The following is a 23,756-nucleotide window of genomic DNA, read 5'->3' on the forward strand; positions in this document are numbered from 1 at the left end:
ACGTTGAATCAAGAGCAGGATTTTCCTTTCCATTCACGAGGAAAAAGAATCAGTGCAGCACTGATTCTTTAGGAACTTGGAAACATGGAGCTCTTGGAGTCAGTGAGAGCTACTGCTCCAGGGGTTTCGCTGTCATTTTTTTAGTCCATGGTGAGATGTTGGAGGGACAGAGTCCAAAGGTGCAGCCGTGTAAATGTAGCCTGAAGCTAAAAGCAGAAGGGTCTGATTTCCTCCCTTTTGCTTGATTGGAGGGCCACTAACTCCGGGTGCCTTCAATTCCTTATTCATCACACAGAACAGTGCAGTGTGGGAAAATCCTTACCTCACCTTAGAGCTGTTGCAAAGGAAAATGGAGACCAGAAATAGAAGTTGGGAGACCCCAGCTTAGGACCTTAGGTTCACAGCACAGCTGCTTTTTGCGGGCACAAGTTCTGAGGGTGTTGGCACGGGAAAATCCGGAGTTGAGAAGCGGTTTTCACAAGAGACGAGCCAGGTGGTTCTCTGGGGTCTCAGACTGAGGGGATCTGTACCTGACAGATGAATTTTACAAGTGACCATTATCTCACGCTTAGGATTATAGTAACTGGCATTCGTAGTGTGTTTACGATGCGTCAGGCTCCTTGCACAATTATCTTATTTAGTGATCACCCAAGCCCAGTTAGAACATTATCCCAGTTTACAGATAAGGAAACTGACACTCCCACTATCTATCTAAGTGACATTGGGCAAATTAATCTTTGGGGACTTCGTTTTCTTATCTGTAAAATGAATTAATAACAGAACTAGACTATCGCCTACTGGTTGTTGTTTTTTTAAAGATTTTATTCATTTATTTGACAGGGAGAGAGAGAAAGAGAGAACACAAGCAGGGGGAGCAGCAGAGGAAGAGGGAGAAGCAGGATCCCTGCCTGAGGTTTGGATGAGAACCCAAGAGATTTGGACTGAGATCGTGGACACCGAGCAGGGAGCCCGAGGTGGGGCTCAACCCCAGGACCCCAGGATTATGACCGGAGCCGAAGGCAGACGTTTAGCCGACTGAGCCACCCAGGCGCCCCATGCCTACTGGTTTGTTACAGAATCGCTCCAGATAGTCATGAGCCACGAAGAGGCAAAGCTCCGGGAATAGAGGGAACCGCCGTAAAGCAAGCTTGGCCTTTTCCAGGCTTGAATTCGGGTTCCTTTTTCAAAGCGCAGGCGCGCAGGAGGCGTGGCGGTCGTGACCTCCTTGGCGCCCCTTGCACAGGCCACGGTCGCCCTCTGCCGACGGCAGGTGGGAGAACGCTGAAAGTGAACGTGTCCGGGCCTGAGAGCCGACTGAGAATCTCGCTGTCCTGTAGAGGGCGCTGCCGGCGTGCAGGGTAACCTACCCGGCCGTCCCTTCCTTAAGCACTTCCTGTCTGATCTCTATGATTCTTCGGTTGCGTCATGGGAAGTTGCTAAAGTTTTCAATTTACTGTAAACAAAAGGGACGTGCGCCGACCCGGAAGTGGAAACTGGCGCAGGCCCGCAGTAGCTCAGAAGGCCGGCTGTAGAGCTGGGTGGCGGCGGCGGCCGTAGGCATGGCGGTGGCTGTGGCCCTGGCGGGAGCCGTCACCACCACAGACCTAGGCCCCGCGGAAGAACTCGCCAAACTCGAGTATCTGTCTTTAGTGTCGAAAGTTTGCACCGAGCTGGACAATCACCTGGGGATCAACGACAAGGATCTGGGTAAGCCCGGGGAGGCCCCTGCGGCCTCTGGGCTTGGGGTCGAGGGAAGCGGAAGGAGAAATGGGGTTGATGCGCTGACTGCGTGTGTCCCTGTGAGTCTCTTTCCCTCTCTGTCGCAGATACTTGGGCCCAGGGAACCCGCGGCCCCCGCTTGAGAACCCTCGGGGCTGAGCTGTTAGAAACCATTGCCGAGAGCTGTCAGTGAAACCCGGAGCGGCTATCGCTCCTGCCCCTTGCTTCCCCCGCCCTTGTTAATTAAACAGCGTTAACAACGACAGCAGCCGCAGCCGCATTGTAATGACGATCATGATGGCCGACTTTTATTGACAGGGCAGATACTATGCACGGTGCTTTACTTACGTTATCTTACTTGGTCTTCACACGACCCTATGAGATAGTATTACCTGTTTTTCGATTAAGAAAACAAGGCTCTGAGTAATTAAGTAATCCTCCTCAAAATTATATACCAAATGTGAGCCTAATTTGGAATCCCAAGTCTTTTGAAGTCTGCCTTTAACTATTCTCAACCACTTTTTAGGCGTTTGGGGACGGAATGTACCAAAACGTGGAACTGAAAAAGGCCAGGGGGCTGGAGCTAAGGCCACAGGCAGGTGGAGTCCTTATGAAAGCAAAGAGATGGATGGAATCAAGAGCATGAGTGGAGGGGTTGACCTTTGATAGGTACAGGGATGCTTGATCCATTTTAATAGGAAGGAGGACAGAGAATGTGGTCGTAGATGCAGATAGGTTTAGGGATTGGTGGTAGGAAGATGAGGGAGAGACTTCCATTTAATTGTTCTGTTTTCTAAATGAAGATGAAGTCATCAACGGGAGAGATGGAAGGGAAAGGGCATGTGACAAAAGGGGTCCGGGAGGTTGGATGTGTGACCTTGAGTAAGATACCTAATGTCCCAGAAGCTGTTTTCCTCATCTGTGAAATGGGGATGATGTGTTTTTCTCGGGGTTACCATGTTGCACCTAGGAAGAAGCCCTGCTGCCAGTATGTTTTAGTTCATTTTTTTCTTGCTTCCCAGTCAGGATGTGCTTGTCCTGTATCATTTTTCTTCATTCTCCTTCTCTTTTAGATGGTAATGAGTGACAATCTTGTAGTTTGCTGTCTGGGTTGTATGTTCCTTCGTTCAGCAAACGTTTACTGAGCCAGTGTTAAATCGTTATGATGTTAACCTCATTATATACAAAAATAAAATGAGGTATAAACTCCATAATTTTCGGGGCGCCTGGGTGGCTCAGTCGTTAGGTGTCTGCCTTCGGCTCGGGTCATGATCCCGGGGTCCTGGGATCGAGCCTCACGTCGGGCTCCCTGCTCCGCGGGGAGCCTGCTTCTCCCTCTCCCTCGCTCCCCCTGCTTGTGTTCCTGCTCTCGCTATCTCTCTCTCTGTCAAATAAGTAAATAAAAAAAAATTAAAAAAATAAACTCCATAATTTTCTAGCATATATGTATCTGAAGACCCCATTTAATTTGCAAATAAACCACAAATATGTTTTCTTCTGTTTGTAATTTTGACACCATCTATTTATTAAAAATATTTATTTATTTAATTTCTATGGCCAGCGTGGGGCTTGAACTCACGAACCTGAGATCAAGAGTGACACACTCTTCCGACTAAGCCAGGCGCCCCTGACACCATTTGTGATGTGTGTTTTTGCCAGTATTGCTAAGCAGTTCTGTGACACCAGCTGGTATCCTACATTGAACTGAGTTTTGACACTGTCTACCTGGAGATAGCATCAGATCCCACAGGTTAAGGACCTATAAGACTGCCCCACCCCAAACTTCAGATGCCATTTGCAAGGTCAGGTTGTCAACTTGTGCTGACCCAGTCACTATAGATCAGAGGTTCCAATGACCCTACCCCCCCACCTTGGGTTTGATTAATTTGCTAGAGTGGGTCCCAGGACTCAGAGAAACATTTTACTTACTAGATTACCGGTTTATTATAAAGATTTTATTTTATTTTTTTTTGACAGAGAGAGACACAGCGAGAGAGGGAACACAAGCAGGGGGAGTGGGAGAGGGAGAAGCAGGCTTCCCGCAGAGCAGGGAGCCCGATGCAGGGTTGATCCCAGGACCCCGGGATCATGACCTGAGCTGAAGGCAGACGCTTAACGACTGAGCCACCCAGGCGCCCCTACCGGTTTATTATAAAAGGATATAACTCAGGGACAGCCAGATGGAAGAGATGCATAGGGCAAGGTATGTGGGAAAGATTGAGGAGCTTCCAGGCTCTCTAAGTGCCCCACTGTCCTCAAATCTCCATGTGTTCACCTCCCCACTAGCTCTCCATACCCAGTCCTTTTGGGTGTTTGTGGAGGCTTCGTTATAATAGGCATAATTGGGGGAAAAAAGGCATAATTGATTAAATCGTTGGCCATTGGTAAAAGAACTCAATCTCCAGCCCCTTTTCCTCTCTCCAGAGATCAGGGGTGGGGTTGAAAGTTCCAGCCTGTAAACACATGGTTGGTTTCCCTGGCAACCAGCCCTCAGCCTCACCCTTATTTAGGAGCTTTCCTAAAGTCATCTCCTTAATGTAACAGAAGACCTTTTTCACTTTCCACACTTTGGAAATTCCAAGGGTTTTTAGGAGCGCCGTGCCTGGAAAGGGGATGAATACCAAACACATATTTTTTCTTATAAATCACAATATCACAGTGTTAAACACAGATTTATAAAACTAGTAACATTAAAGTTACTAAAGTTGGAAAAATGTGATAGATAGTATTGTTCTGTTGAAACTAAATTGCCAGAGAGATTTTAATAACTAAAAGGTGTATATTTGCTACTTTTATGTTTTATTTATTGACTTGATTCTTTTGATTTTGGCCTTAATGTATTATCTTTTTTTGGGGGGGGGGATGGGTGGGGAGGGACAGAGGGAGAGAGAGAATCTTAAGCAGACTCCACACCCAACGCAGAGCCCGACGCAGGGCTCGATCTCACCACCCCGATATCATGACCTGAGCTGAAATCAAGAGTCAAGACAGTTAACCGAATGAGCCACCCGAGCACCCTGATGTATTATCACTTAAATCAGTGTCATTATTTTTCCTGTTTTCAGCACTGAACTTGTTTTTATTTTTTTATTTTTATTTTTTTTTTTAAGATTTTATTTATTTTTTAGAGAGCGAGCGAGAGAGAAACAGCATGAGAGGGGAGAGGGTCAGAGGGAGAAGCAGGCTCCCCGCCGAGCCGGGAGCCCGATGTGGGACTCGATCCCAGGACCCTGGGATCATGACCTGAGCTGAAGGCAGACACTCAACTGACTGAGCCACCCAGGCGCCCCTGAACTTGTTTTTAACTACTAATTGATCTTTGGGGCACCTGGCTAGCTCAGTTGGTAAAGCATGTGACTCTTGATCTCCGGATCGTGCGTTCCAGCCCCACATTGGGTGTAGAGCTCACTTAAAAAAAAAAAAAAATCTTGATAGTTCAGTTAATTTAATGATGCCGCCATATAATTCTGAAAGTTAAAAAAAAAAACAAACCTGATTAATGACAGCTGCAGTGTGAATATGCTGCTGATTGCTTTGGAATAGTCTCTAGAGCTTTGCATGCCTAGCACCACGTGACTTACTTTTCCCTCCACATTTCTCTACAGAATGTGGGCTCAGAAGTCAGATTTCCTGGGTTCCAATCCTGGCTCCACCAGTTATTACTGGGTAGGTCAGCATCTCCAACCCTTAGCCTCCTCATCTGCAAAAAAAAAAAAAAAAAAAGGACAATAATGGTACCTACCAACGAGGGTTGTTGTGAGGATCCTGGGGATAACTCCCGTGAAGCACTTAGCATAGTGTTCGCTGGGCATGTGGCAGGTGGTCCCAGAGCCTTAACCGTTGGCATTGTTATGCATAAGCTGTGTCCATGTAGCCCCATGGCATTTGGCTTTTACTTGATGTCATCGAAAAGGTAAAGGCAAATGCCAGCTTGGAATCGGTATGGTGGCACTAGTTTATGTTCGTTATCCAGGTCCTCCATGCTATTATTGTTTGTTGTTTTTTTTTTAAAGATTTATTTATTTATTTGACAGAGAGACACAGCGAGAGAGGGAACACAAGCAGGGGGAGCGGGAGAGGGAGAAGCAGGCTTCCCGCTGAGCAGGGAGCCTAATGCGGGACTTGATCCCAGGACCCTGGGATCATGACCTGAGCCGAAGGCAGATGCCCAATGACTGAGCCACCCAGGTGCCCCCATGCTATTATTGTTATGTTTTAGGTTTAAAATCAGGATGAAATCATTACCATTTTCTTCACAGCGTGAGGCTTATTATCTCAGCCCCTCATAAAATGCACTTTTCTTCTGTAAATCTCTTACTTAATAAATAGCTCTAATATTAGACATTTCAAACACTGGGCAGGTTTGCAGAGAAAAATTTGGGGGGCAAGTGAGTCTTTGATCAACTTGGAGACTGTACCACCCAGCAGCTGCCTGACTCCCGTGGATGGATTGGGTCTGACCTTTCTGAAACTGTAGAAAGCATCCTACTGTGTATATCCATGAGGGGCGGGGAAAGAGGGCTCTTGCTTTTGGGCATTGTTACCTCTGGAGTCTGTATGGCAATGTGCACAGCTACTAGTCTCATGAGAAGAGTATGATGATCTGGAGAGGAAGGGAGATATTTCTCCCTTTGATGCACTGAAGGGCCTGGTGAGCCATTCTCTAGTAATATCTTCTTTGCATTTCTGAAAATTAACTGGAACATACTTGGATAATCTTGGTACTCTAAATTCTCTTTACTCTCACTGGTTGGTGCTCTTTTGTTTTTATGACTGTTGGATAGGCCAATTGGTTTTGCTTTTAATGTACTTGAAAGTGGTTTTTTTACTAGTCTCCATTCCAGTTTTTTTTTTTAATTTTTTTAATTCTTATGTTAATCCCCATACATTACATCATTAGTTTTAGATGAAGTGTTCCATGATTCATTGTTTGTGCATAATCCATTCCAGTTTTAATCTCTTTTCTCCTTTGCAGCTGAATTTGTGATCAGTCTTGCTGAGAAAAATACCACCTTTGACACTTTTAAGGCTTCTCTGGTCAAAAATGGTGCCGAATTCACGGTATGTGTACCTGGAGACCCTGTTTGGTTTTTTTTTTTTTTTTAAAGATTTTATTTATTTATTTGAGAGAGAATGAGAGACAGCATGAGAGGGAGGAGGGTCAGAGGGAGAAGCAGACTCCCTGCCGAGCAGGGAGCCCGATGCAGGACTCGATCCCGGGACTCCAGGATCATGACCTGAGCCGAAGGCAGTCGCGCAACCAACTGAGCCACCCAGGCGCCCGATCCTGTTTTGTTTTAATGTCACTACTGAAATTTTGATAGGATTTCACATAGGATTTTGATGGAGAAAGGAGATAATTTGTACATACCAATCAAAGAAACCATTAAGTGTGTAATGTTTTCATGCCACTGAGCAGTGGTGATACAACCAGATTTCCTGCAATACCTTTCTAGGAAAATGGGGCAGGATTTCCATCATGAAGCCTTTACGAGTGTTTATATTCTTTTTTTTTTTTTTTTTTAAGATTTTATTTATTTATTTGAGAGAGAGAATGAGAGACAGAGAGCATGAGAGGGAGGAGGGTCAGAGGGAGAAGCAGACTCCCTGCGGAGCAGAGAGCCCGATGTGGGACTCGATCCCAGGACTCCAGGATCATGACCTGAGCCGAAGGCAGTCGCTTAACCAACTGAGCCACCCAGGCGCCCCGAATGTTTATATTCTTGTTCTCTGAATCCGAAGTCAAAAACAAAAGAGTCTAGGTTTTGAAAGTACTTCTAAACAGTGGAAAATAAAAATGGTTGAATGGAACTAAATTACTTTTCCCCCCAAAGAGTCCTAAATATCAGCTTTCTCTGAAGCTATTTTGCTAGGTTCATGCCCATCAGATTGATACTCTGTGCTTCATTTGTTCCAATTAGCTCCATTCAGGTATACAACCACCTTTTCTTAGTTTTTTTCTTTTTTTTTTAAAGATTTTATTTATTTATTTGAGCCAGAGAGAATGAGAGAGAGCACATGAGAGGGGGGAGGGTCAGAGGGAGAAGCAGGCTCCCTGCTGAGCAAGGAGCCCCATGCGGGACTCGAACCTGGGACTCCAGGATCATGACCTGAGCCGAAGGCAGTCGCTTAACCGACTGAGCCACCCAGGTGCCCAGTTTTTTTCTTTTTTTAAGATGTATTTATTTTAGAGAGAGTGAGAGAGAGAGAAAGCGCATGTGTATGTGGCGAGGAGGCAGAGGGAGAGAGAGAATCTTAACCCCAAGCTGAGCATGGAGCCCAACATGGGGCTCAATCTCATGACCTTGAGCCAAAACCAAGAGTCAGATGCTCAACGGACAGTGCCACCTAGGTGCCCCTAAAACCAGTGTTTTTAAGCAATAATTCAGGGGCTGATAATTTTTGTTCTGTTTCTTTTCAAAGGATTCTCTTATTAGTAACTTGCTGCGCCTCATACAAACTATGCGGCCTCCAGCAAAGCCTTCTACTAGCAAAGGTGAGTAGAGTGTCTGTCTGCGCTTAGCCTCCAGAACGGTTTAGAGTGTGAGCATCCTGTAAATTGTGTTCTTTCCCTGTCCTGAGCCAAGTACACAGTCTAGTAAAGTTTTACAAATGACTTAAAATTAAACTCATAAGACATAACTAACCAAGCGAATTCTGATGTTTCCCCCCCAACACACCCTCCACCACATGCCCAGATAGTTTGTCGAGGGTTTTATCATCATGTTATTTTTAGGAAAGTAAATTATATTTATAGTAATATGTGAGTAATTTGTAGAAAAATGCCATATTCAGTTTTTAGTTTGATGCAAATCTGATATTGAGGTTCTTTGTTAAAAATCTTAAATATATTGTTTTTTTCTTTTAATCCCTTTATGCGCTTTGATGAAACAAGATCCAGTTGTTAAACCCAAAACTGGAAAAGAAAAGCTGAAGGAACTCTTCCCAGTCCTTTGCCAGCCAGACAACCCTTCTGTCCGGGTACTGATACCATTTTGGGAATGTCTACTATAACTGGGTGTTTACCCCATCGCTGTCCCTTTTGTCTCATCAGTTCCTAGTTTTAAGTTTGTGTTCATTGTAATATATTTTTTGAATTAAAAGTGGTGGATCACTCTCTGAGTATGCACTATGCAAAGAATAGTATTACAGTTCAGAGAATGGTGTTTGAGGGAAATGGGATTGAGAATTGTGGGGAGCAGTGATTAGGGATATGAAATAAGTATGAAATAGCTCTAGAACAGATACCTGATACGTGGAATTAGATTTTTTTGCTCTATTACAGTTAGAAGGTCTAATTTTTTAAGTGTTTCTATTTTTATTTATTTATTTTTTAAAAGATTTTATTTATTTGAGATGGAGAGAAAGAGAGGGAGAGAGAGCACGTGCGCGTGAGAGTGCACAAGCAGGGGGAGGGGCAGAGGGAGAGGGAGAAGCAGACTCCCTGCCGAGCAGGGCTTGATTCTGGGCTTGATCCCAGGACCCTGAGATCATGACCTGAGCCGAAGGCAGACGCTTAACCGACTGAGCCACCTGGGCGCCCCTTAACATCTATTTTCTATTTATAATCATCACTTGGATGCTTTCACAGGAAGGGTGGTTAGGCTGATTGCCCTTGGTAGGCCTGTATGAAGGACGAAGGGAATTTGCCAAATGTAGTAGTGAGCCTTTGCTCATTCCTTCTGCCTCTCTCTCAAATTGTGCTCGAAATCTCCACCTGCTTCTGCTTCCTTCACATAAAGTGGTCAGTGATCTAGGGGCTGGAGTAATGTAGATGGATCTGGAGTGCAGATTCTCACATGATTTTCTCCCCCTCTCCTGACTCTGCCGGTCGCTGCTGTTACAGACCATGCTGGATGAGGATGATGTGAAAGTCGCTGTGGATGTCCTGAAGGAACTGGAGGCCTTGATGCCCAGTGCAGCGGGCCAGGAGAAGCAGAGAGATGCTGAACACCGGTTTGTCCTTAGCGTCTTAGCCTTTGGAGGTTTAGGGTACTGTGATAGTTGAATTTTGTGGACCCACTAAGCAAAATTTTGGGCAAGTTTACAGAATCTAGACTGGCCATGTACCACATTGTTAGATCTACTTCATTGCTCCCTGCAGAGTATTGACGTAGCAAATGCTAAGTTGTCCGTAAGATAGAAGTCTGGATCGAAGGAGCCTGAGTATGTTTGTGACCTCATCCTTTATTGGCCTACAGGGGTGCCACAGTTAGAGAAACTCTAATTCACTTCGACGCTTAGTAGGCACCTGACGTGTGTGGAGCTGTGCTGGGTGCTTGGGGATGCAGAGATGAAATTGGGCTGGTTTCTTTTTCACACAGGTGTTTGTTGCTTTGTTAGGGACAAGACGAAGAAGAAGAAGCGGAGCCGGAGCCGCGACCGGGACCGAGAACGTGACCGAGAGCGGGACCGAGACCGAGACCGAGACCGTGATAGAGACCACAAGAGGAGACACCGGTCCCGCTCCCGGTCACGTTCCAGGACCCGGGAGAGGAATAAAGGGAAGTCTAGGTATCGGTCAAGGAGCAGAAGTCAGAGTCCCCCCAAAGACAGGAAGGACCGGGACAAGTATGGGGAGAGGAATCTGGACAGATGGCGGGATAAGCATGTGGACCGCCCTCCTCCAGAAGAGCCTGCCATCGGAGACATTTACAATGGCAAAGTTACCAGCATCATGCAGTTTGGATGCTTTGTGCAGCTGGAGGGATTAAGGTAATGGCTGGTACTCTTCTTTCACACCTGTGATGGGCAGAATTTCTCTTAACACTGGGGATTTTCACGTTCTAAAAAGTTATGATTAATGCCGCTTTAATCAAATCAACCATATCAGGTTGTTAGAGTTTGACTTTTTTTTTTTTCTTTAAGATTTTGTTTATTTGACAGAAGGCGCAGGGGTGGGGGTAGTAGTAGAGGGAGAGGGACAAGCAGACTCCATGCTCAGTGTGGAGCCCAGTGCCGGGCTCGATCTCACAACCCTGAGATCACAGCTTGAACCAAAACAGAGTCAGACACTTAACTGACTGTACCACCCAGGCGCCCCACTATTTTATTTTTTGACCACCTTCTTGGTACTTTTCTCTCAAGTTGTTGTATTTAAGACCTATTGTTGAGTTCCAGCAAGGGTGGAAATCGGTTGGGGAAAAGTACTTTAGGCATGCTGCAGATGTGTGTGACTTCCCCTTAGGAAGCGGTGGGAAGGCCTGGTGCACATCTCTGAGCTCCGTCGAGAAGGCCGTGTGGCCAATGTGGCTGATGTGGTGAGCAAAGGCCAGAGGGTGAAGGTCAAAGTTCTGTCCTTCACTGGGACCAAGACCAGTCTGAGCATGAAGGTAGGTGAGATATCCAGTCTGTTTCTGCATCTGATGGCCAAGGAGACATAAGAGGACAGAGAATGAGTTAGTTCCTATATTTTATATGTGCTTTAGGATGTGGATCAAGAGACTGGAGAAGATCTAAACCCCAATCGACGACGAAATCTTGTTGGGGAGACCAATGAGGAGACCTCCATGAGGAATCCGGACAGACCTACTCACCTCTCCCTCGTCAGTGCCCCTGAAGTAGAGGATGATTCACTGGAGCGCAAGCGCCTTACCCGCATCTCTGACCCGGAGAAGTGGGAGATCAAACAGGTTGGGACCATTTGCCATTATGGCCACACAGTCATTCTGCATATGTCATACTAGTTAGGAGGGTGAGCCCTGGAGCTTAGTGGCCTGGGGTGATTTCTGGCCGCTTACTAGCTGTGTGATCTTGAGCCAAGCTACTTGACTTCTTTGTGCCTCAGTGCCCTCATCTGTGAAACAGGGCCAGTGGGGGCATTGTGGGGATTAAAGGAAGCGCTTGGGCTCTTGTTTTCACCCTCGTCAGTGCACATCAGAGCCACGGGGCGCCAGGCACTGAGTAGATGCTAGGGCTACAAAGGTGAATGTATCATGGTTCCTTACTCCTGAGGAACTCAAAGTCCAGTGGAGGAGATAATGGAAACATCATTGTCACAGTTGGATGTTGCAAAACCGGGAATGTGCACAGTGCTGGGGAAACCTGGGAAGGAGCAGGTAACACTTCCTGGGGGTGAGACCCTTGAGCCCTACTTTTAGGCACCAGGCTGTGCCCCCTAGGGATGGGATAGATGATGTTTGAGGTCCTGCAGTCCGGGGGCAGAAGAGGAAAAAACCCAGGTTTCCTATGTGGAACCTCTGTATTAACTCCTACAAAGGAAGGGTTTCGATCCTAGCAGGTTACAAGTGCTGCCTTCTGTCCTTCCACTAGATGATTGCTGCCAATGTCCTTTCCAAAGAAGAGTTTCCGGACTTTGATGAAGAGACTGGCATTCTCCCTAAAGTGGATGATGAAGAAGGTAACTAGCTACTTGGATCAAGTAGGATCATGGATCCTGAGAACCAGGTTCCTCCAGGATGGAAGCAGAAAATGCATTTTTCTGACAGACATTTATATATTGTACTTTTTGGTTATGGTACTTTTTTTTTTTAAGATTGTATTTATTTTATTTTATTTTTTTTTTAAAGATTTTATTTATTTATTTGAGACAGAGAGAACGAGAGAGAGAGAGCACATGAGAGGGGGGAGGGTCAGAGGGAGAAGCAGGCTCCCTGCCGAGCAGGGAGCCCGATGTGGGACTCGATCCAGGGACTCCAGGATCATGACCTGAGCCGAAGGCAGTCGCTTAACCAACTGAGCCACCCAGGCGCCCAAGATTGTATTTATTTTAGAGAGAGGGGGAGCGAGAGCGTGTGCGTGTGCGTGCTGAGCAAGTTGGGGGAGGGGCAGAGGGGGAGAGAGTATCTCAGGCAGACTCCCTGCTGAGCACAGAGCCCAACTCGGGGCTCAGTCTCACGACCCTGAGATCATGACTTGGGCCAAAACCAAGAGTTGGACACAACTGACTGAGCTACCCAGGCACCCCTATGTTATGTGTTCAGGATATAAAGAGTTGTATTTTGGGTAGTAAATTTCATCTGATAACTCCCTTGTCGCCCCTAATCTGATATTCTTAATAATTGTTCTTTTTTTTTGTTTGTTTGTTTTTTCTTAATAATTGTTCTAAAGACCGTGGGTCCAATTAGATTATCTCTGAGTTGCCATGGAAACAACTTTTAACTCAGCCTATTAACAGTGTTTAAAAATTGTGAAATCCAACAATGGGACATAAAATTTATATAACAGTAATAAGTGAACACTATGTACCTACTATCCAGGTTATGTGGAATTTTACCTGCACCTTTGAAACCCTTACATGTCCCCCTCTGATTAGATGCTCTTCTTTCCTTCTCTGGGTAACCACCATCCTAAATTTTGTGTTAATTATTTCCCTGGTGTTTTTAGCGTTTTCATATCTAAATATCTGTTCCTAACCACTGTCTCATTTAGTTGGTTTTTGAACTTAATTCCTTTTTTTATCATTCTTTTGATATTTATCTATGATGATTTTTATAGTTGTATTTCATTATCATTTCTGTAGTGTTTTCTGTATGTAAATTTACCATAATTTATCCATTTCACTTTCGATGGGCATAGCTGTTTCTGTGTTTTTATTTTTGTTTTTAAGATTTTATATATTTTGAGGGCTCATGGGTGCCTCAGTCGGTTAAGCATTTGCCTTCGGTTCAGGTCATGATCCCAGGATCCTGGGTTTGAGTCCCACATTAGGCTCCCCGCTCAGCAGGGAGTTTGCTTCTCCCTCTGCCGCTACCCCCCACTCCTGCTCACGCTCTCTCTCAAAAATAAAATTTTAAAAAAAATGTACTTGTAGATTTTATTTATTTTGAAAGAGAGAATGTGAGTGTGGGGAGGGGCAGAGGGAGAGGGAGAATCTCAAGCAGACTCCATGCTGAGCATGGAGCCTGACACTGGGCTCAATCTCACGACCCTGAGATCATGACCTGAGCCGAAGGCAGACGCTTAACCAACTGAGCCACCCAGGTGCCCTTAAGATTTTATTTTTAAGTAATCTTTACATTTAACATGGGGCTTGAACTCACAACCCCAAGATCAAGAGTCTTATGCTCTACCAACTGAGCCAACCAGGCACCCCCCCATTTACGCTTCTATCATAAGTGTGGGCTTCTGTTGCTCCACATCCTTGTGGACATTTGGTATGTCCAGTTGTTCAACCTAATTTTTTTGCCAGTCTGTTGTGGGTTAAGTTACTCCATAATGATGTTGGATAGCAAATACCTTAGGACCGTGTAGAATGTTAGACCACATTTTTCCATAGGCTTAACTTCTTTTGAAGGTAGCTCCTCTGATCAGTTCTTCAGTCAGAGCATAAATGCCCAGAAGTACCTGGAGGGCAGGAGAAACAGTCCTCTCTATTGGAGTTTCACTTGAATTGCTGGCTTTTGGATCTTGGGAGCTGTCTTTGATAAAGATCACTGGTGCCCATGGAAATCATTTGTTTTGGTGAAAATGATTAGGTTATTTCTCTCTTAGTTTTTTTTCTAATTCTTCTTTTGGGGGGATTTTTAGATGAAGATCTTGAGATCGAACTGGTTGAGGAAGAGCCTCCATTCCTGAGAGGGCACACCAAGCAAAGCATGGACATGAGCCCTATTAAAATTGTTAAGGTGAGAAATGATGGACCTCTAACCTGGGTGTGCCGAGTGAATTTCTTTTCTTAAAATAACTGTTCAGTTAATTTCTCAGAGCAGGCTATTACATTTGTGGAAGCAGAACTCAGGCTGGAAGGTAGTATTGACTGTTGGTCAGGGTCTAGAATGTTTTTGTTTTAAAGGGTGATTGACTTGGTTTTGTTACTTTTGCCTTTTTAATTCTTTTGCTCTCATTCTGCTCTATTTTGGGAAGAAAGGAGGAAATAGGAGAGCTTGATCTACTATTACTGCCCTTGCAGATTCCAAGGCAGTTTTTTTTTTTTTTTTAAGATTTTTATTTATTTATTTGAGAGAGAGAGAGTGAGAGACAGAGAGCATGAGAGGGGGGAGGGTCAGAGGGAGAAGCAGACTCCCTGCCGAGCAGGGAGCCCGATGCGGGACTCGATCCCGGGACTCCAGGATCATGACCTGAGCCGAAGGCAGTCGCTTAACCAACTGAGCCACCCAGGCGCCCCTCCAAGGCAGTTTTGAAGGGCTCACTTGACCAGTTGGGGCTGGCCCTCAGTAGAAAGCTATAGCACTGGGTGCTGTGGATGGCAGGGCTGTGAAGAGAAGAACTCATGGAAAGCTATACCTTTTTAGGTTTGGAAGAGGGTATTTTAAAGGTCTTCCAGTCCAGTCACCCATACAGTGCTTGCAATTCACTCACGTACCCTTCTGCAGCATTCCTCCCCTGTGGTTTTCTGTCTGCTTGACCTTGTTGGTGACAGGGAATTCGCCAGCCCTTAGGGAGACCCATTCCATCTTCAGAGGGATCTGATCATTAGCTCTTCTTTAGGCGGACCCGAAATCTCTCTTACCGAGACAGCCATGTTGGTCCTAATTTTAGCTCTTGGGACCATACAGAAGTCTTACCCCTTACTTGTGTGTCCCATCTCTCTTGGGGTTCTCATCTTCAAGCCAGCAGCCCCAGTTCCTTCAATGTGGTTTAGTACATTGAGATGAATGTCCTTCCAGGTGGGTCTCATTTCTTAGATTCAAGGGGCTTAACCTCTACATTTTATTTCCTGGACATTTGCTGCATGCTGAGATCTCATTCTAATGCTGTTTGTTCTCTGTTGCACTAGAACCCGGATGGTTCCCTCTCCCAAGCAGCAATGATGCAGAGTGCCTTAGCCAAAGAAAGGCGGGAACTCAAGCAGGCCCAGCGGGAAGCAGAGATGGATTCTATTCCCATGGGGCTCAACAAACACTGGGTTGATCCTCTGCCTGATGGTAAGACCCTGGGAGGGGCATGTGGACTGTTCAAAAACAATCTGAGCCTTCAGTGGGTTAAGTATCTGACTCTTGATTTCAGCCCCATGTTGGGCATAGAGCTTACTTAAAAAAAAAAAAATCTTTTTTATTTTTTTTTTATTTTATTTTTAAGCAGTCTCCACACCCAGTGTAGGGCTTGAACTCACAACCCTAAGGTCAAGAGTCGCACACTCTACCGACTGAGCCAGTCTGGCGCCCCAAGAATTTTTTATGCTGAAGATAATACAGCTTTGAAGCTTCTTTTTTCACATAATTCTTTGTGTAGTCAATGTTAAGTAACTGCCAGATACAGTCACAACAAGTGCTTAGTAATTTGTGTGAGGCAACTGGGGAGCTTGAGGTGCGCTGTGAAGTAAGTAGACATGATCCCTTCTCTTACGAGGCTTACAGTTTAGTGGGGAAAATGAAAATTAATGACATAGTTACCAGCTAACTAACCACATCATGACCAGTGCTGTGTGAAGAAATACAGGTAATATGGGTCACTTCCCTGAGAACGTTGAGACCTGAAAGATAAATAGGACTTTGTCTGTCAGAGGGGATGAGGTGAGCTTGGGGCGTGTGTCCTGGGCTGGGGCTGTGAGGTGGAAGGTAGGCCTGTGTGGCTAGACTGGAGTGGTGAGCTGAGTGGTGGGGATGAGGTGGGGTGGCCAGGACTTAGGAATTGGGGCTCAATTCTAGAGTCCACTGGTAGATGCTGCCAGGGTCTAAACAGGGGAAGGGCACGATCAGAGTTGCATTTCCAAGGGATTGTTGAGGGTGCCCTGCAGAATGGATCGGATGGGGCAAGCGTAGACACCTGAGCTGACCTAGGAGGCTTTTCTAACAGAGGAGAGAGGATGGTGGCTTGAACACAGAGGTAGCAGACAGGAGGGATCAACTGGGGAAATGGGATTTGTTGAATGTTGGGGGCAGGGGCACCGAGGTAGCTTGAGGATAATACTAAGTCGCCTGTTTTCCTTTGCAGCGGAAGGCAGGCAGATTGCTGCCAATATGAGGGGTATTGGGATGATGCCCAATGACATTCCTGAGTGGAAGAAGCATGCCTTTGGGGGCAACAAAGCTTCTTACGGGAAAAAGACCCAGATGTCAATCATTGAGCAGAGAGAGAGCCTGCCCATCTACAAACTGAAGGAGCAGCTGGTCCAGGTGAGAAGCCCCTTTATGATGTATTGGTGCGGGAGTAGCGATGTTTTCTAAAAGAAGGATGACATGTTTGAATTGAAATTAGCTGGACGGCTATGTGTACACTTGAAGTGGCTTTTCCAGAGAGGATAGGAAAAAAACAGAACATATCCAAGTACGTTAAAATATATATTATATAAGTCTATACATATTTTTAGGTTTATTTATGTAAATAAATATCCTGGTGTGGGGCTCGAACTCATGATCCGGAGATCAAGAGTTGCATGTTCTGCTGACTGAGCCAGCCAGGGGCCCCTACATTTTTTTTTCTCCAAAGAGGAGATAAACCTGTTTGACAGAGGGGCCCCTGGAGCGGTTCTGAGTGTTGTGTGGCGCAGAGAAGCATCTCTGGCCAGTAAGACAGATGGGGATGCTTGGCCAGGGATCCCATGTGGGAAAGACTTTGCTGCAGGTACTTTTTTCCATTTTTTGGAGATTGGATTTGAAGACCAGCAAACTTTCCCTAGGCAACCGAGTTTACTAGCTCTTAGTGAATCCTTTCAATGTTACGTCAAATATACACAAGCAAGTACAAATACATCTGTACGTGCATGCATAAACGTTACATGTTTTATGTCTACTGTATGTGTCTAGATGGCAGCATACCATGCTTATGTTCTGCATCTTGCTTTTTCTCTTTAGTGATATAGCTCAGAAAATCTTCCTTTTTTTTTTTGATGCTTTGTTTTGTGGAAGTGCTCTGCCTTGTTTCACTAGTCCTGTATTAATAGACATATAGGTTGATGGCAATCCTTTGCTGTTATAAACGCTGTAGAAATAAGATGACTTCTGGGGTGAGGTATTGGAGATTTGGCAGTGGCATTGAGCAGGGAGCCCGTTTTGGGGCTGGATCCCGGGGTCCTGGGATCGAGTCCCACATCAGGCTCCCGGCTCAGCGGGGAGCCTGCTTCTCCCTCTGACCCTCTCCCCTCTCATGCTGTTTCTCTCTCGCTCGCTCTCTAATAAATGGATAAATAAAATCTTTAAAAAAAAAATAGAGTTGAGTCAGTCAAAAAAAGAATACCCATAAAGTTTCAAGTTTTTAATTTAAGTTATACATGCAGTTCAAATAAGAAAGAGCATTGCCCATAGAAAATCACCATTAATATTTTTTTCTACGCATGATTAAAAATAACTTAGACTCTGGTTGTAATCCTACCATACGTTTGTAATTGTATCCCCTTTTTCTTCTTTAGTGTTAGAATGTAAACATTAATTATTTTCTTCCAGAGTAATGTGTGGGAATTTTTTTTTTAAGATTTTATTTATTTATTTGACAGAGAGAGACACAGCGAGAGAGGGAACACAAGCAAGGGGAGTGGGAGAGGGAGAAGCAGGCTTCCCGCTGAGCAGGGAGCCTGATGCGGGGCTCCATCCCAGGACTCTAGGATCATGACCTGAGCTGAAGGCAGACGCTTAACTGACTGAGCCACCCAGGCGCCCCAGTGTGTGGAAAATTTTTAATGACTGTATCTATACTGTTGCTTTCAGGCTGTCCATGACAATCAAATCCTGATTGTTATTGGAGAGACAGGATCTGGGAAGACAACGCAGATCACCCAGTACCTGGCGGAGGCAGGCTACACGTCCCGGGGCAAGATTGGATGTACCCAGCCCAGAAGAGTAGCAGCCATGTCCGTGGCCAAAAGAGTGTCAGAGGAGTTTGGTTGTTGCTTGGGCCAAGAGGTAAGTGGGTAATGAAGCTGTTCTGGAAATGCCGGAAGAGAGTGTACAGGCCCAGATCTCTATCTGTAAAATGGGAATGGTACTATCTTCCTTCAGGTTTCTCCTGCGGGGGAGAGGGTTCTCATTGTCATCATTAATCTATTTTCAAGTCCAAGGCAGATTTTACTTGAGGAAATCACTGCACATTTTGGTCAAATTCTTAACCTGTTAAGATTGCAGATAACGTTCTGACCGGGCTGAAGTCTTGCCTGGTGATTGCAGAAAGGAGAGGTTTGTGTCTGAGGTTTTCAGCTTCGCTTCTGCTTTAGGTGGGCTACACCATTCGATTTGAGGACTGCACCAGCCCAGAGACCGTGATCAAGTACATGACAGACGGGATGCTGCTTCGGGAGTGCCTGATTGACCCTGACCTCACGCAGTATGCAATCATCATGTTGGACGAGGCGCACGAGAGAACCATACACACTGACGTGCTCTTCGGATTGTTGAAGAAGGTAACGGGGTGCTCTTTGGTGACCCTTCCACTGTTGGGGACTGAGTCCTGGGAATCGGATCTGAGTCCCTGTGCCTTTTCGCTTTAGTCCTTCTTATCCACGTTGTGTTTCCCTTTTAGACGGTTCAGAAACGGCAGGACATGAAGCTGATTGTCACCTCAGCCACACTGGATGCAGTGAAGTTTTCTCAGTACTTCTATGAAGCGCCCATCTTCACCATCCCAGGTCGAACATACCCAGTGGAAATACTGTACACAAAGGAACCTGAGACAGATTATCTGGACGCCAGCTTGATCACGGTCATGCAGATCCACTTAACAGAACCACCAGGTGGGAGGAAAGAGCGTTTTCCCCTCTTAGGTCAAAAGTCCTGCCGTGGCTCGATTTTCTCTCATCTTTTAAAAAATGCCTTTTAAATATCAGTCTCTCTGTAAGCCTAAGTCTTGCATGTTCGAAGAGGTGGCAGGGTTTAAATGCATCTATTTAAACGTAGACACACACACAAATAAACATAGACACAAATTTTTAAAAGTCAAAAAATATTAAAAATAAGAACACGCTAAAATGAAAAACCAAAATAAAAACGGACAGATGAAAACCGCTTGATTTATTAGAGGTCGGAATAGGAGTGTGTCTTTCATCATTTGGCATTCTTTTCATGTCACTGTGGCCTTCTATGGAGCACACACACAGGACGTCAATGTTCTCTTCTTAGGTGATATCCTGGTCTTCCTGACTGGTCAGGAGGAGATCGATACCGCTTGCGAGATCCTCTATGAAAGAATGAAATCCCTGGGACCGGATGTTCCAGAGCTGATCATCCTGCCAGTGTACTCTGCTCTTCCCAGTGAGATGCAGACCCGAATCTTTGACCCGGCTCCACCTGGCAGCAGAAAGGTAACAGTGGGCAGGGATGAAGCTCCCGTGTGCTCTGGAACCACGTGGTGTGTGCACCTGGCCCTAATAGGGATTGCCTAAGGTGGACGCGAGCTTTGTTTTTTTATGTCTTAGAAAACAGTCCAACCAGTTTGTTAAGGAATAAGGATCTTGTATGTGGCCCCAGCTCCTCACCCTCTCCTATATTGGACAGATATTGAGCATCTACCAGGCTTCGGGGTACACACCAGGGCTGTGGTATGAGGCCAGGCCTCTCTGCTGTGGGGCACCCACTGGTAGACAGGCTTTGAACGTATGGTGTGAAAGAGCTGCTGGGGCTGTGGATACCCCGAGGGGGAGCCCCTTGCCCAGAATTCTTAGAGGAAGTAAGGATCTGAGCTCGTCCTGAAGAGCACGTGGCTGTTCTCTAGGCAAGAAGGGCAGGAGGACAAGCATTCTGAGAGGACAGCGTGTGATAGCCTCGGGACAAGAGAGTGTGGCCGTCTCAGGAGGCTGCGTCCTTCTAGCAGCTGGAGCTCACTGCGTGGGTGTGCATATGAGACAGTGGGAGAGGAGACAGTTGGGTTTTTTTAAATAACAGCCTGACAGATATAATTTACATACCATACAATTCATCCCTTTAAAACATACAATTGGGTGGCTTTTGGTATATTCACAGAATCGTTTGATCATTAATTGCCATTACTGATGGTAATTAATCATAACCATTAATCACTAGAGTTAATTTTAGAATAATTTCATGATCTCCAAACAAAACCCGGTACCCCTTAACAATCACCCCCCATTCACCCCTCTGCTCAGTCCCTGGAAACCACTAATCTACTTTCTGTATTTCTGGATTTGCTTATTCTGGATGGAATAAACTCTATTCATATGACTCCATTCATATGAATGGAGTAATATAATATGCGGTTCTTGGTGACTTGTTTCTTTCACTTAGCATGTTTCCAAGTTTCATCCACGTTGTAGCGTGTATTAGTACTTTGTTTTTTTTTTTTTTTATTGCCGCACAGTAGCCTATCCTAGAATGATATTCTACATCCAGAATGTGGATGTACCACATTTTTGTTTTTCCATTCACTAGTTGTTGGATATTCGGGTTGTTTCCACATTTTAGCTATTATGCGTAATGCTGTTATGAGCATTTGTTTACAAGTTTCTGTGCGGACATATGTTTTCATTTCTCTTGAGTACATACCTAGGAATGGAAGACAGATGAATTCGAATAACACTGAAGCGTTAGAATGGACGAGCCATGATGGGTGCCTGGAGGTGCAGGGGAGAAGGGCAAGGAGAAGTCAGGAATGACTCCCAGTTTTCTGGCTTGGACAGCTGGATGGAAGAGGGTAACGAGGAGGGAAACATGGAGGAGGAACAGCTTTGGGAGGGGAAGGATGGCGATTCCTTCTCTGTTCTCTTCCTGATGATTGGACTTCTTTTTTTATATTTTTTAAAGACTTTATTTATTTGAGAGAGAGAGAGCGCACAGAGGGAGAGGGAGAAGCAGACTCCCCGCTGAGCAGGGAGCCTGATGCGGGCCTTGATCCCAGGACCCCAGGATCATGACCTGAGCTGAAGGCAGACACTCAACCGACTGAGCCTCGCAGGCGCCCCATGGACTTTTTAAGAGGGCCCTGCGGCTCTGTGGCAGGTGGAAGTCTTTCAGGGCCAGCGAGATGCTGGCACAAGGTGGGATGTTCTGGTGCTTCCTCACAATGATTTTTGCAAGCGATTGTGTTTTATTAGCTGAACCTCTGGGTGGAAGAACAGTGGCAGTGCCAAGCCGAGACCAATAATCTTCTAGATCACACATACTGCTGCATACACACAAACCATGAAATTCCTCTGCCGACTCGTTCATTTTATGATCAGGAAAAAAAAAAAAAAAAAACGCATCTCTCTCCTGTTCCACATACAGAAATAGCCCATTTTGTAGTCCAGATGTCCCCATGGGGGAAGAAAAATCTCATTTTGCACTGGTACATGTGATGCCAGGAAATCTCTGCTTTCCCAGGGTGCAAGAAAATTAAAATTGTAGTAATCAACATTGGATCTAGAAAATGAGCTGTGTAGCCATTTGCACCAAATGAAATTGGCTTTGATTGGCCTTTACTTTTTCCTGTTCCACTTCTCCTCTCAGGTACCACCCCGTCCCCAACTTGACCTTTAAGATGAAGGTACCGCCCCTTCCACCCGTTTGAGGCCCAACAGATTAAGTGCTATCTAATCATGTAGAGAGGCAGAGAATGGCACAGACCTTCAGGAAAATGTCTGAGGTCAGATGTCCTGATTCACACCTCGGGGCTTAGCCTGGGCGGCTCAGTCCAGCTGTGTCCCTCTTGTCTGCAGGTCGTGATTGCCACCAACATTGCAGAGACCTCACTGACTATTGATGGCATCTACTATGTGGTGGACCCTGGGTTTGTGAAGCAGAAAGTTTACAATTCCAAGACCGGCATCGACCAGCTCGTGGTCACTCCGATTTCTCAGGTATGGCAGCTTTTACCCACAGCTGTCCTGAAAATCCTCGTTAGGGCTTCTAAATTTTTTATGGTTTTGTATTTTGAACTTGATTGTTTTTTTCTTTTTTTAGATTTTATTTATTTGAGAGAGAGAATGAGAGAGAGCACATGAGACGGGGGAGGGTCAGAGGGAGAAGCAGACTCCCTGCCAAGCAGGGAGCCCGATGCGGGACTCCATCCAGGGACTCTAGGATCATGACCCGAGGCAAATGCAGCCGCTTAACCAAGTGAGCCACTCAGGCGCCCTCTTTTTTTTTTTCTTAAAGAGATAATCCTTTTTTAAAAAATACTGTACTTAGCCATAGACATCTGAGATAGTAATAATTCATGAGATATTAATGTGTTTCTTTGGTAATTGTGGAATAATTTCTTGCCCAAATTATATTTAAAAATGAATAACCTGATCAGCCTTTTTGAGAGCATTTTGGCTACAAGGTGTCCAACATTTAAAAGTTCATCTTTTGAATGTAATGGTTCCTCTTGCAGGAATACATCTGAAAGTTTAGTAAGCATGCGTCTGAAGGTAAGGGAAAAGGGTGTTCACCGAAGCATTATTTATATGAAAGGAAACCGGGGAAAATTCTAAATGAACTCCGAAAGGGAAGTCATTTCATAAAATATGGTATATCCCCGCCATAGAATGTTGTGTGGCGTTAACATGGTGGTGCGCATCTGTATTTCATGACATAAGCATATAATCATGATGTGTTATTTGAAAAAAGTGATCTGAAACATAGCATGTAGAATCCCAACTTTTGTTTAAAAATGAATGGTGCGCGCGTGTGTGCGCGTGCGTGTGTGTGTGCGCGTGCGCACGCCCGAGACAGCGTGTAGTCGGCATGGTAGTTGGGTTATTTGTCGGTGGAGCTGCTGGTTACTGTGCTGAGGGCTTGAAGTGCGTTTTTTCTCCTTATGCTTTTACATATTATCTTAATGTTTTATAGAAGGGATGTGTGACTTTCATAATGCATAAAATCAGAAGGCTGTTGTCATTTTGAACCTTCAGTAATGCTAGCCACCACGTGCAGAGTGCTTACTAAGTGCCAGGCACGAGGTACTTGCATATACATGAACTCCTTGCATTCTCGCATGCATTCTTGCATCCATCCCCAGTGGTGGATGTTGTTTTTACCCTCATTGCGTGGATGAGGAGGCACAGAGGGGTTAAGTGACTTGCCTAAGGTCACACAGCTGGTGGAGCCAGGATTTGAACCAGGGCGGTCTGGCCCCTGCATGTATGCTCCCTGCCATTTCTCGGGGTGGTGCATGCAACTTGCAGTGATTGAGAAATTAGCTACAATCGTCCTCTCTCATTTGGAGAGAGACCATGTGTAGAATGCCATGGAGTCTGCCACTGTATGTGA

The 23,756-nt window shown here is 45.4% G+C and overlaps 1 protein-coding gene across 2 annotated transcripts in view; it reads left to right on the top strand.

Moving 5' to 3' along the window:
• Nucleotides 1-1,499: 1,499 nt before the first annotated feature.
• DHX8 (DEAH-box helicase 8) overlaps nt 1,500-23,756 on the top strand; it is a 32,052-nt gene continuing 9,795 nt past the window's right edge. The window contains exons 1-17 of one of the 2 annotated variants that reach the window (XM_044921516.1): nt 1,500-1,707; nt 6,695-6,780; nt 8,143-8,215; nt 8,615-8,700; nt 9,566-9,679; nt 10,070-10,434; nt 10,907-11,051; nt 11,148-11,351; nt 11,992-12,079; nt 14,209-14,306; nt 15,419-15,566; nt 16,576-16,757; nt 18,285-18,479; nt 18,788-18,973; nt 19,093-19,303; nt 19,689-19,870; nt 22,220-22,360. In XM_044921516.1, coding sequence (XP_044777451.1) covers nt 1,560-1,707; nt 6,695-6,780; nt 8,143-8,215; nt 8,615-8,700; nt 9,566-9,679; nt 10,070-10,434; nt 10,907-11,051; nt 11,148-11,351; nt 11,992-12,079; nt 14,209-14,306; nt 15,419-15,566; nt 16,576-16,757; nt 18,285-18,479; nt 18,788-18,973; nt 19,093-19,303; nt 19,689-19,870; nt 22,220-22,360 — 2,652 coding nt within the window. In that variant the 5' untranslated portion in view covers nt 1,500-1,559. Of the gene's footprint in view, nt 1,708-6,694; nt 6,781-8,142; nt 8,216-8,614; nt 8,701-9,565; nt 9,680-10,062; nt 10,435-10,906; nt 11,052-11,147; nt 11,352-11,991; nt 12,080-14,208; nt 14,307-15,418; nt 15,567-16,575; nt 16,758-18,284; nt 18,480-18,787; nt 18,974-19,092; nt 19,304-19,688; nt 19,871-22,219; nt 22,361-23,756 lie in introns of both variants that reach the window. The other variant, XM_044921515.1, reaches the window with a different exon arrangement.

Source organism: Neomonachus schauinslandi, chromosome 15 (genome assembly GCF_002201575.2).
Source record: "Neomonachus schauinslandi chromosome 15, ASM220157v2, whole genome shotgun sequence".
In the NCBI taxonomy this organism is placed as follows: Eukaryota; Metazoa; Chordata; class Mammalia; order Carnivora; family Phocidae; genus Neomonachus; species Neomonachus schauinslandi.